Here is a 13587-nt window from a genome sequence, read left to right on the forward strand (position 1 = left end):
GTTGTGCAATGCCACAGAGGTCAGAAGAGGGCTTTGGATTCCCCTGGAACTGTGAGTTAAGGATGGTTTGTAGCCGCCATGTGGGTGCTGGAAATCAAACCCGGGTCCTCTGCAAGAGCAGTCAGTGCTCTTAACCACTGACCCATCTCTCCAGCTCCCCATTAGCTTTTTAAAAAATATTACTTTTATTTTATGTGTAAGAGTATATTGCCTGGATGTGTGTAAGCGTACCTGTGTCATGCAGTGTTGGTGGAGGCCAGAAGAGGGTGTCGGATCCCCTGGAACTGGAGTTAGAAGTGGTTGTTAGGCACTGTGTGGGTGCTGGAAATCAAACCTGGGTCTTCTGGAAGAACAGCAAGTGTTCTTAACCATTAAGCCATCTCTCTAGCCCCTACTGTTAACTTTTAAACAAACCAGCCTCTAGAAGTATGATCCCACAACCGTAGTGTTACCTTCTGCCATTCTTTTTTTTTTAATATAAAGTTCTTTACTGTTTTATATCTTGATGTGAGTCTTACTAGAGCATGTTTTTTAAGCCCGTTTATTTTGTTTCTTACACAAAGGAAGAAATGCACCAGAGAGTTATTACCTTATTCAGGGCTCCCTGATCCCTTGTTTGTTTATTTAGACTCAAGGAGCAGGACGTTCGTTTTTAATATTTATGGTTTTTTTGGGGGGGGCATTGACAGGGTCTCCCTCCCACCTGGAACTCACTATGTAGACCAGGCTGACCTCAATCTCAAAGAGATCTGTCTGTCTCTGCCCCCTGAGCACTGTTTGATATTTATAATAGTGCGTTTTCCTTGGTTATTTATGCCTGTATTCTCAAATAACATTCATTTACAGTCATTCAAGATTTGTGAGGCTTTCTGATTTCTTGGTTAAAGTCTAAAAATCCATGTATTCTGTGTTCAGGAGAAAATATAGTGAAAGGAGACAAGGAATCTATCAAGAACCTCCTAGAAATATTTGATGGGCTGCTGGAGTATCTTACAGAACATATCAGTGAAACATCTCTCAACAAAGGTAAGTTTAAGAATGGAGAGACTGAAAGTAGAACCTGGTGGTAAAGGACAAAGCCGTGAGTTCAGTCTCCAGCACCCAAATGAAAGTTTGGTTTGGTCTACATTTTGTTATTTCCTCCTGCCTTTTTAAAAAAGTCTAACAGCCACTCTATTAGTTAAAAATACGGAACACAGGCCTGGAGAGATGGCTCAGCGGTTAAGAGCACTGACTGCTCTTGCAGAGGACCCGGGTTTGATTTCCAGCACCCACATGGAGGCTACAAACCATCCTTAACTCCAGTTCTAGGGGAATCCGAAGCCTTCTTCTGACCTCTGGAGCATTGTGTGACACAAGTGCACTCACATACATGCAGGCAATACACTTTTACACATAAAATTTTTTAAAAGAACACATGGAGCTGGAGGGATGGCTCAGAAGTTAAGTGCACTGGTTGCTCTTGCAGAAGACTCGAATTCAAATCCCAGCACCCACATGGTGGCTGACAACCCACTGTAACTCAAGTTCCAGGGGATCCAACAGCCACTTCTGTCCTCCACAGGTATTGTGCGACGTGGGTGCACTTAACACACACCCAGGCATAACAAACATGACACATAAGATTTAAAAAATATGGAACACAGAGCCAGGGATGGTGGTGCACGCCTTTAATACCAGCACTTGGGAGGCAGAGGTAGATGGATCTCTGTGAGATCGAGGCCAGCCTGGTCTATATGAGTTCTAAGTCAGCTGGAGCTACAGGGAGACCCTGCCTCAAAACAGGCAACAACAACAAAAGCTAAAGAAAGCAAGACCCACTTTGTATATTTGCGTGTCATCCTTTCTCGGGGACCATATGATCTTCTCCGTGTCATTCCAATTTTAGCATGTGCTGCTGAGGTGAGCACCCCTTTTTGCCTTTTATCTTTTTGTTTATATTCTTTTTTCATTTGAGATAAGATCCCATACTGCAGCCCAGGCTGGCCTCTAATTGGAAGTTATCCTGTCTCTGCCTCCTAAATGCTGAGGTTACAGGATGTCAGCCATCACTCTCAGCTTGCCTAGTTTTTTTAGGAAGCAGAATCACCAATACAATATACCTGGCAAATTTAATGAAAAAGTTTCAATTCTTTCTGTTCTAAGTTCTAACAAATGATCCTAGAGCCTCCTGTTAAGCTCCTGTTAGCTTGGATGTGGCTTTTAAATTACTTTACAGCTAAATTTCTGCCAAATTATTTATTGTCCTATTATTATATTAAATGTCTTCCAAAATTTCCTGTCAGAACTGCCATTTTATATTAAGTGTGGATGTTACTGAGGTATCAGCAAGAAGAACTGATGTGTCTCTCAGCCTTACTGACATTTCCTAACAGTTTGAATGTTTTAAAAAATAGTTTGTGTGTATGAGTGTCTTACCTGCATGTATGTAAGTGCACTTGTGTTGTGCAGTGTCTGTGGAGGACAGAAGAGGGTGTCAGATCCCCTAGAACTTGAGTTATGGATGATGATTGGCTGCCATATGGGTGCTAGCAACTAAACATGGGTCCTCTGTAAGAGCAGAGCTCTTAACTGCAGAGCCATCTTGAACCCCCCAGCCTGAATGAATATTTTCTTACCTTATTCTTGAGTAACTCAATTCAAATTTATCATGTGAAGTGTTTTTTTTTTTTAAAAATGATCAGTATTGCCATATATTATTTGAAAAGGATTATGGTTATTTAAGCTCCATGAATATGACCTAAGAGCTATTTTCTCATGTTTGATAAATTCTGTATCTAGGAATATATCCTAAGGAAATAATACAGAAGAAATTTAGGTGCTTGAAATTCTCCCTTACATTTTTCTTTATAATTATGAAAAAAGAAGCAGTATTTTTGGGGTGGAGTATCATGTCATCCAGACAAGTCATAAACTCACTTTGCAACTAAGGATGACCTTGAATTCCTAATCCTCCTGCCTCCACCTCCTAAGTGCTAGGATCACAGGCATGCACCACCAAGTCTAGCAAGAAACTGTAGCTTAAATGATTACAGAGTATATAAATAATACTACTGTTCATGGATGAAATAATGTATAACCTGTCCTTATATTGCAAAGTTAACCCAAAGAAGTTTTAATAGTAATAGATACAAATTCTAATACATATAAGCAGTAGTACAAGCAGTAGTAATAGATACAATGTCTAATACAAATTAAAACAAAAAATCTGAATTAGCTCATCCTCCTAATTCACCCATTGTTAATGGTGCGATGTGCTATGACTAACATTTAAAATCAATCTATAGAGACTTTTAATCAATTTCTGTTGAAAAAATTTTAAAGCTGTAGATAAAATCTGAAAAGTGTGCCACACTGGAAATGTTTTTATTTCAAAAAATCTTGAGTGTAATAAGTGTTAAATGCTAGTCCGTGTACTTTGGGAGGTTGAAAGCTGCATGTCATGTTTACTGTTTCAAAGAAACCTCTTAAGTCAGGGAGATGGCTGTAAATCCATGCAATAAAAACATAAAAGGAATTGGGGAGAGTATTGAAAGTGACAGACAAGTAGAACACACCTTACTCAGGGCTAATGGGTATTTGGATGTACTGTGCCTTTTTTGTCTTTGATACATTTGTTATTACATTTTATTTGTTTTTTGTGTGTGTATGGACATACCGGTGCCACAGTACATGTGAAAGCCAGACGGTAACTTTGGAAGTTCATGAGCTCCTTCCAGCAAGTGGTTCTCAGGGACTGAACTCAGGTTGTCATGCACTCAATGGCAGCACACACCTTTACTCACTGAGTCATTTTACTGGCCCTCTTTTGTCTTTTTAGAATCAAGGTGAAGAGGCTGAAAACTAAAGTGATTGGGATTACTTTGAAATGTTAACAGCAGTCTTTAGAATTTACTGCTTTGTTGCAGGGAGGTGGTGATGGTGCCTGGCTAATGATAGGGCAGTGGAGATGAGGCAGGAAGACAGAACTGAGAGCTCTTCATGTGAGTCAGATGGTTCAGTGCTAAGTTATACCTATCTCTGCTGTGTTATTGAAATTCTCTAAACCTACTTTGTTTCATACTATTTTGTTTTTGAGACAGGGTCTCCTGTAGCCACAGCTGGCCTTCAACTCCTAATCCTCCTCCCTTTATCTCCTGAGTGCTAGGATTACAGGTGTGCCCCACTACACCCAGTTCTAAACCTGTTTCCTTTATCTGAAGGTTATTGAGAAAGTTAAATAGGTATGTGTAGATAGTTTAGCACAGAATCTTGCACAGATTAAGTGCATAATCTTTGTAAAAAAAAAAAAATGCTATTGAGTCAGGCTTGGTTACGCACATCTTTGATCCTAGCACCAGGAGGCAGAGGTAGGCAGATCTCTGTGAGATTGAGGCCAGCCTGGCTCCACACAGTAAGTTCCAGGCCAGCGGAGTTACAGGGAGACCCTGTCTCAAAAGAACCAAAAAAAGGGCTTAGAGAGATGACTCAGCAGTTAAGAGCACTGGCTGCTCTTGCAGAGGACCCAGGTTCTAATCTCAGCACCCGTGTGTTGGCTAACTACCATCCTAACTCCAGTTCCAAGAGATCTAACATCCTCTTCTTCCGAGGGCATTGTGAGACACAAGTATACTTACGTATGTGCAGACTATACACTCATATGACGCCCTTTTCTGATTTCATTGTATGACACAGGTATACTTACATACATTCAGGCAATACACTGATACACATAAAATAAAAATAAAAAAAGACCAAAACCACAAAAACAAAACCCACTGTTGAAATGTTCCTTGGGGAATAAGGAGATAGAAAAATAAATGAAGGTGAATGTTTCAGGGAAATGGGCAGTATATACAGAGGGGCGAAGCTAATCAAGGAGGCTTTACTCCCCTATCTCTTGTAGTCATTCTGCTACTGGTGGAAGTATGTATTCCCATTTTGATGTTCGACAAATAAATAAAAGAAGGGAAGTTTTAGCCAAGCCATGATGTGGTCTCTTAGCCTAAGGTATAGGCTGGAACTTAGAGTTGGAACTTTGTTGACACAGCCATGATTGCCTTAGATATCCCTTACAGATGAAGAGGTGTGAATAATAAGTGAGCCTAGCTTTAAACATGGGGCTGGGTGGGACGAGGTGGTGCACACCTTTAATACCAGCAGAAGCCGGCGAATCTCTGTGAGTTCCAGGCCAACTAGGGCTACAGGGTGAGCCTGTTTCAAAAAGACCAAAAAAAGGGGATGGGGGGTTCTGGAGGGAGGCTCAGCAGGTAAGAGTACTTGCCGTACAAGCCTGATGACCTGAATTTAATCCCCAGGGCTACAGTAGAAGGAGAACACCAACTCCTGAAAGTTGTCCTCTGACCTCCCCTCCAGTGTTGTGGCCCTTGAGATCCTGCATGAGTCATGGCCCCCTGTCTGTCTCATCCTGTCTCTCTCATATACACATCCACAAATAATAGATTTTTTTGTTAAAAGCTGCAGTCAACTCTTGACTTTGGTTTGAAAGCAGTGTGCCTTCTACTTTGTTATCCTAAGTGAGTCATTATAGGTATGGCTTCCTTCTTTATAATTTCACTCTCATTCAGGACAGGCTGAGAGTGCTTCACTGTCTTTACCTCTCCCAGCAAAATAACAGTAGTAGTAACTTAAGAGTTCTTGATATTGTTTTTATCTTTCCTAAACAGGTGAAGGTGAACAGTACTTTAAAGACTCCCATGGAGAAGAACCTTTGGAAGAGCTAGAAAGTACAAAGGGGTCCAAATCATCAAGGAAAAGAGTTTCTTTTGGGAGGTAACATGCAATGTCTGTGAATTTCATCAAAACAAATACTTTCCATCTCCTAAAAATTAACATTTTTCTTTAGCCCAGTATACCAGGACCGTTCCCCTCAAAAGCTTATATTTTCTAACTTCTATTTTATACCTTCCTGAGAGAATTTTTTTTTTTTTTTTTTTTTTTTTGGTTTTTTTTTAGGGTCTCCCTGTAGCCCTTCTGACCTGGAACTCACTTTGTAGATCAAGCTGGCCTGGAACTCACAGAGATCTGCCTGCCTCTGCCTCCCATGTGCAGGGATTAAAGGCACACACTACTATGCCCAGCTCTTCCTGAGGGAATTTCAAGAACCTTGAAGAATACTTAATAATTTAGTGCTAATTCTCAATCTTATCTGATATTAGGGGCTGGGAGGTGGCTTAGTAGTTAAGAGCACTGACTGCTCTTGCAGAGGACCTGGGTTCGATTCCCAGCACCTACATGGCAGCTATGAGCCATCCTTAACTCCAGTTCTAGGGGAATCTGAAGCCCTCTTCTGACCTCCATGACATTGCACGACATGGGTGCTCTCACATACATGCAGGCAGTACACTCATACACATATAATAAAATACATTTTTTTAAAATGTGCTGAGATAAAAGATATGTGCTGCCACACTCAACAAATTCCTAATTTTTTGATGGTGCGTGTCATGGTTTGAAAAGCATAGGCAATGCCTTTTTTTAAAAAATATTATTTTTAGTTTATGTGTATGTGTATATTGCCTGCATGTAGATAAGTGCACCCATGTCATGCAGTGTCTGAGGAGGTCAGAAGAGGCTGTTGGATCCCTTGGGACTGGAGTTAAGGACAGTTTATATCCTCCATGTGAGTGCTGGGATTCAAAGCCGGGTCTTCTGCAAGAACTGTCACTGTTCTTAACCGCTGAGCCATCTCTCCAGCTACAGGCAATGCCTTTTTTAGGTGTAGTGCATTGTGACATGTGTTTCAAAGAATACTATCATGAAATTCTTTTTTTTTCCTTACTTTAAAAAAAATTTTTTCTTAATTTTTATTTTATGTATGAGTGTTTTGCTTGCTGGTATGTAAATGCACCCATGTCATACAAAACCCACAGAGGCCAGAAGAGGGCATCAGAGCCTCTGAAGCTGGAGTTATAGATGGTTTTACCTGCCATGTAGGTGCCAAGAATCAACTTGGGTCCCCTGGAAGAGCAGTACACTTAACCACTGAGCCATCTCTCCAGCCCCCTTCCACTTGATTTTTGAGACACTGTTTGATTCTCTATACCAGGTTGGCCTAGAACTCACTACATAGCCAAGGCTGGCCTCCAAATCATAGCCGTCTGTTTGCTTTGGTCTCCCACTGCCAGGATTACAAATATGTGTCACCATGTCTAGCTCAAGAAATTCTTGACTTTTTCATTATTAGACTTAAAAACAAAACCAAAGCCGGGTGTGGTGGCGCACGCCTTTAATCCCAGCACTTGGGAGGTAGAGGCAGGTGGATCTTTGTGAGTTTGAGGCCAGGCTGGTTTAGATAGTGAGTTCCAGGACAGTTGGGGCTACAGGGAGACCCTGTCTCAAAAAGGAAAAAAAAAAAAAAAACCCACCCCAGAACCCCACCCCCCCAAAAAACAACTAAACACAAAACAGTCTTATGTAACTGAGGCTGATGTAAAACTTACTATTATAATTGAATTTGTAATTCTTTTGCATCTACCTTTCAAGTGTTGGGATCACAGGCATGCAGAACTAGGCCCAGTTTTATGCAGTTCTAGGAGTCAAACCCAGGGCTTTATGCATGCTAGGCAGTCACTGTGCCAACTAACCTATACCTCTAACCCTCAGGAATAAAGTAAAATTAATGTCCCACCTAGAGTCCCCTGTCCTGCAGCTGTAGATTCACCAGTGTTTACCTCTCTGTATTTGCCTATCCATTTAATCCTTGGCTTTTTTTTTTTTTTTTTTTTTTTTTTTTTTGACAGGGTCTCCCTGTAGCTCCCTGTTGTCACAACTGGCCTGGAACTCATTATGTAGACCAGGCTGGCCTCGAACTCATAGAGATCCACCTGCTTCTGCTTTCTGAGTGCTGGGATTAAAGGCATGTGCTACCATGCCCAACTTATCCTTGACACTTATACACAGCAGTCAAAACAAAACAGAAAGCAGTAAAACGGAATCTTTCTATGCTGGGAATCAAATCCAGGGTCTTGAGCATAACAGGCAAGTGCTCTACTACATCTCTAGCCCCAGTCTTCAGTTTTCTGTACTTAGGAATGAGTGTTCTGGATACCTGTAGGCTGGTGTTTGAAATAGCTCTCAGTAGTCACACCCGGCCATAGTGAATAGAGGCCTTTTTCAGGTCCTCCTCATTTGATGCTTTGGGCCCTTCCTGGGATGAAGATGAAGATGAAGATGAAGATGAATCCGTGGGTGAAATAATTAGACTTGGAGACACAGCACATACGTTTTCCCTAAGAAGTAATGGTGAGTAGACAAACTTTAAATAGCATTCAACATAAAACTACAAAAGTAATTACAGTTTAAAATCAAGTTGAATAGAGCCCTAATTATACAACAGCGTTGAAATCCCAGAATATGACCATTATCCAGTAAATATGAACCGCTATCTAAAATTACAGGTATGTGGGAATCACAGGCCCACAGACAGGTTAGTCCAAGGCAAGTAGGTGCATGCAAAGTTGTAACATAATTTGTGGAACCTTCCGACTGAAGAAGAAAATTCTAGATGCAGCTTTGAGTCTAGTCATATTTTCAGAGTACTCATTTTCAATTTCCTGAACTAGTTCACTCACCTTTTTACAGTTTTAACTAACAAGTTCATACTTTGAGTAGCCGTTTTTTCCACAAGATTTCAGCCATATTTCCAGCAATCTATTACACACTGCAGAGATGAGTATCTCCTGGACCCCGGTTTGGGGCACTGTGCCCTTCACCAGCTACCCTGCCCCTGTCTTACCCACTTCAGTTGCTATTCTTCTCTGCTGTACTGTTCCACCAGCTGGAGTGTTCTTCCTTCCTGTTCCTGGTAGACTTACCCTCCAGTGCCCAGCCTTCCCCACCTGTATCGGGCTCTAAGACTCTGTGTTCCTGGGGCGTGGCCTTCTCTATTTCTGCAACACCATTCAAACACTGCGTGGAAAATTACAGTTTGTTATGTAAACTGTGAGTTCCTGGGAAAGTAGGCAGGTCATTCTCATGCAGCATATATTGATTCAGTGCCTTCCCCATGCCCAGCAGTGGTGATAGAGTGAGAAACAAAACAGATAGAAAGCCTCCCTTCATGGGGTTTATGGTCTAGTTGTGAGGGTTACTGATAAAGAAGATAAATGGTAGGATGTATAGTAAAATTATGGGTGATCTTGGGTGACCTTAGTCTTTCAAAAGTTAGTAAAACATGCCAGGCATGGTAGTGCATGCCTTTAATCCCAGCACTTGAGGCAGAAGGATCTCTGAGTTCAAGGCCAGCCTGGACTACATAGTGAGTTCCAGGCCAGCTGGGGCTATAGGGAGACCCTGTCTCAAAAAGAGAAAAAAAAAAAAAAAAAAATTAGTAAAACAAAAGCCACAATAAGTGGCATTTTTCATTTTGAGACAGGGTCTTTCTTTGTAGCACCACTGGCTGGAACTCAGACATCTGCCTGCCTCTGGAATGCTGAGATTACAGATGGGCTCTATCATGTCTGGCTATAAGTATGTTTTTGAATGGAAGGATAAGAAGACAAGTGTGGAATTAGGCACATTAAATTGAGTGGCCTTCATTTTCAAAACTACTGGCTGTGAGACTTTGGAAGAGGCCCTTTTCTGAGTTTGAGTTTCTTCAGTGTTAAATGAGAGAATTGGACTAAACCAACTCTGTAGTCCTTGTCATTATTAATACTTTGCTCCCAAGAGGTAAGTGCTCTGTTCTAGGGAATAATGTTTGAAGAACCTAAGTCTGAAGATGAGGCAGCAGACCAAGGACAGGATGGAAGGGTATTGGTTCTAGAAATGAATTGGTTCTAGAATTGTATGATACCAAATGCCATGTACAAAAGTACAGCTGCAGAACTGAATTGCCATTTGGGATGGTTAGTTTTCATTGTCAATGTGATACAGTCTAATTTCACCTGGTAAAGAGGAGTCTTAATGAAGGATTGTCTAGGTTAGGTTGGCCTGTGGTGTGTCTGAGGGGTGGGTTATCTTGATTGCCTTAATTGAGGTGAGACAACTACCGTGATGTGGGCAGCACCATTTCATAGGTTGGGCCCTGGACTGAATGAAAAGAGCAGGAAGCATGCAGGCATTCCCTTAAATTCCTGTCTTGACTTCCCTGAAATGAAATGATGTAATATTTGTAACCTGAAATTAGAAGCTGACTAAATCCTTTCTCTCTTAAAACTGCTTTGGTTTGGGTATTTTATCATAGCAACAAGAAATGAAACTAAGATACCGTTTGAACTTTTGAACTCTTGTGACTAAAAAATCTGAAGTACTCCAAAATTTGAAATATTTTGAGTACTGACATGCCACAAGTAGAAAATTCCATACCTGGGGCCAACCAAATGGCTCATAGGGTAAAGGTGCCTCTGCTAAGCCTGACACCCTGAGTTCAATCTCTGGGACATACATAGTAGGAGAGACCTGGCAAGTTGTCATCTGACCTTCACATGTGTGCCATGGCATGTGTGTACTCTCCGACCCTACTCACAGAAATAAAAACTTAAGAGAGTTGAATAGGGAAATGGGGATAAATATATTTCATGGTAAACATGTATGGAATTCTAAAGAATTAAAGATAAAATTCCACAGCTGCCCTCTGTGACAAGTTAGTCTAAGTGCAGAAGCCTTAAAAATACTGTAGGCTGTGTGTTAAGGTGTCTGTGGAACTAATGAAAAGTTGGATCCCACCCCTGAGATCATTTCTACACGCAAATACTTCCAAAATCCAAAGCATTTCTGGCACCAGGCATTTTAGATAGGGGATATGCAGTCTGTTTCAGATTATAGGCAGAACTCTAATTAATACAATTAAGGCAAAGGAGAAAGAAATTTAAAAATTAAAAATGATTTTTTAAGTAAAAATTAGGCCAAGAAGAAAAGGGGAAAAAATGTCTGGGCATGGTCTTTGGGTTTCATATGATAAAAAGCCTTACGGCAGCTTCCGTCTATATTTAAAATGTTAGGTAACTGTCATACATGCTCACATGCATCTAATTTAGGCTTTAATTTCTGGACTATGATTTCTTTATTGTGGAAGTAGCCATAATCCCTAACTCATGTTACCTCTTCATACCCAGATGCCCACAAAATAGCAGTTCTATAATTCTGGCAAAGAATGGAACATTGAACAAAACTGCTTTCAAGTTATATACAGAATTTACCTTGTACTATGATGGTTATTTGAGTGATTGATAGGAGCAATTGAGATAACATTATTCTTTCAACATTATCTTGTTCTGTTTTGATAGTTAAAAATTTTATGTCTAATATTTTCTTTCCTAGGTGCTCAAAATTCTATGGATGTGCACTTTAGAAAAACCTCAGCCTCACCTAGTACTAAGCCACATGAGGAAGTGATCCACCCCCCATGTAGTTTTCTGTCCAAGACTGGGACATTTGTTGAAGACAGTGAGTTGTAATAGGATATTTGGTTTTTGTTGGGGGGGGGCGGGGGTTGGTCTTTTTGAGACAACTTGCTATCTAGACCAGGCTGGCCTTGTCTGCCTCCCGAGCTTGGGGATTAAAGGCGTGCACCACAAGCCCAGCACTAGTTTTGTTTAGAATAAAAAAGAAATGTATGAATGTTTGTATGCCTGTGTGAGTTTATGTGCATTATGTATATACAGGTGCCCTGGGAGGCCAGAGGGTATCAGATCCCCTGGAACTGGAGTGGTTATGAGCCCTTGTATGTGGGTACTGGGATCCAAACCCAGATCCTGTCCATAAGATCAGCTTTCAATTGCTGGGTTGGGGAACAACTGTTAGTGCCTAGGACAGTTGGTATTTTCAGATTATAGGTAGAGAAAGTAATCAATACAGTGGATTACAATACAAAAGCTTTTACTGTTAGCTTTTTTACTTCTGTTCCTCTGTACTTTGAGATTCTTTAAATATCTTTATTCTTTGAGAATTTTATACAAGGTATTTTGATCAAATTTAACCCTGCAATCCTCTCCCTAACTCCTCCCAGGTCTACCCTATCTCCCTACCTACCCAACTTTCTGCGTTTCTCTCTCTCTCTCTCTCTCTTTCATTTTTAAAAAACCCATCAAGTGCATTTTTTGTTGCCCATATACTCTTGGGTGTGAACAATCCCCTGGAGGGTGGTCAGTCCATAAGGGACACTGCCCTTAAACTGACTCCTTCTCTCAGCAACTCTCTGCCAACAGCCCCTCCACTAGGGATGGAATGTTGTGCCCACCTCCCCACTCCATGCTGTGACCTTTTCTTATACATTTTTATTACATTTATTTATTGTGTATGTGCATTCGTGTTTGTGGGTACACATGTCATGGCACGTGTGACGTCAGAGGATAACTTGTGGAAGTTCATTCATCTGCCAGATGGGGACTGAACTCAAGTCATTAGACTTGGCAGCAAATGCCTCTACCCGCTGAGACATCTCACCAACCTTTTTGTTGGTTTTACACGATCTTATTTGCTCTCAATTATGAACTCTGACTCTGCTGAAATGATCTTCGGTCACATCTTTTTGCATGCATTATTATTTTAGTGCTCTTCTCTCAAAGACTTTTTAAAGGACAATAAAGATCTCTGAAACATTTGTATACCAGTTGATGGTCATCAACTCATTAATGAATGACAAAATGTAACTTTAAAATACTCTAGTTTGGGGCTGGAGAGATGGCTCAGTGGTTAAGAGCACTAGCTGCTCTTGCAGAGGACTTGGGTTTGGTTCCAGAGCACTCACATGGTGACTCACAGCTGTCTGTAATTTCAGTTCCAGGGGACCCAATGTCCTCTTCTGGCTTTCTTGGACATTGCACACATGGATGCACATAATACATGCAGGCAAAACACTCATGAACATAAGCTAAAAAGAAAGACATTTTTTAAAACTTTAAAAAACACTCTAATTTCTTATTCTTGTTTTCTTGTGAGTTTTTTTGTTTTGCTGTTAGTTTCTTGTTTTTCTTACTAAATTTTATGAATCCATACAAAATATTGCAGATCAATGTATTTTAATCATCACCCTCCTTTTCTTCATCCTGGTTAATTTGGAAGTAATATAATTCATAATTCTCTTTGCTGTTAGCAGCTACATGCAAACAGCCACGTATTTTCCTTCCAATATTTTTTTGGTGAGGTATTTCAAATACCTTCTGGGAAAGGCACCCCAGAAGCTGCAGAGGTCTGCTCTTGCCCCTTTCAGTGGTCATACCTGTCACCTAGGTGCCCAGTTTTTCCCTTCCTTTGGATTTTCTCCTGGAGGAACTGTCTGAAATTGGCAGCATCTGTGACTCCATTGTCTATAGGCTGGGTACAGTCAAGGGTGAACTTCAAATCCTGCTGGGTCCCCCCTCCCTGCTTTCACCACAAGGTATTTTATGGGCACCACAGTGGCAGTGAAGATGGAAAAGAGTTGGGTTTTGAGGCTGGTTTCAAACTGGTAGGGAATTCTCCTCAGCCTCAGTGTTAGGATTACAGGTGTGCACCACCACACTTGGCTTCCATTCCTTATTATTTGTAGGATTTTCAAATATATTATATAAAGTCATTCTTAAATTATGGGTATGTGTGTATCTGTGTATGGGTATGTGCACAAGTACAGTGCCTTTGGAAGTCAGACAAGGGGAGCTGAGTTGT

General features: G+C 40.9%; 1 protein-coding gene and 1 non-coding gene across 7 annotated transcripts in view; one reads left to right on the forward strand and one right to left on the reverse strand.

The window, feature by feature from the left end:
• Cep95 (centrosomal protein 95) overlaps positions 1-13587 on the forward strand; it is a 37076-nt gene that overhangs the window by 6681 nt on the left and 16808 nt on the right. For all 6 annotated transcript variants that reach the window (XM_029567614.1, XM_008841600.3, XM_008841603.3 and 3 more), the window contains 4 exons: positions 916-1026; positions 5667-5772; positions 8120-8244; positions 11263-11388. In XM_029567614.1, coding sequence (XP_029423474.1) covers positions 916-1026; positions 5667-5772; positions 8120-8244; positions 11263-11388 — 468 coding nt within the window. The remainder of the gene's footprint in view (positions 1-915; positions 1027-5666; positions 5773-8119; positions 8245-11262; positions 11389-13587) is intronic.
• On the reverse strand, positions 1807-1910 carry LOC115071808. Its single transcript, XR_003850881.1, has one exon. It is a non-coding gene; the product is annotated as a U6 spliceosomal RNA (small nuclear RNA).

This window comes from Nannospalax galili, unplaced genomic scaffold (assembly GCF_000622305.1).
Source record: "Nannospalax galili isolate Female #2095 unplaced genomic scaffold, S.galili_v1.0 scaffold661, whole genome shotgun sequence".
NCBI lineage: Eukaryota > Metazoa > Chordata > Mammalia > Rodentia > Spalacidae > Nannospalax > Nannospalax galili.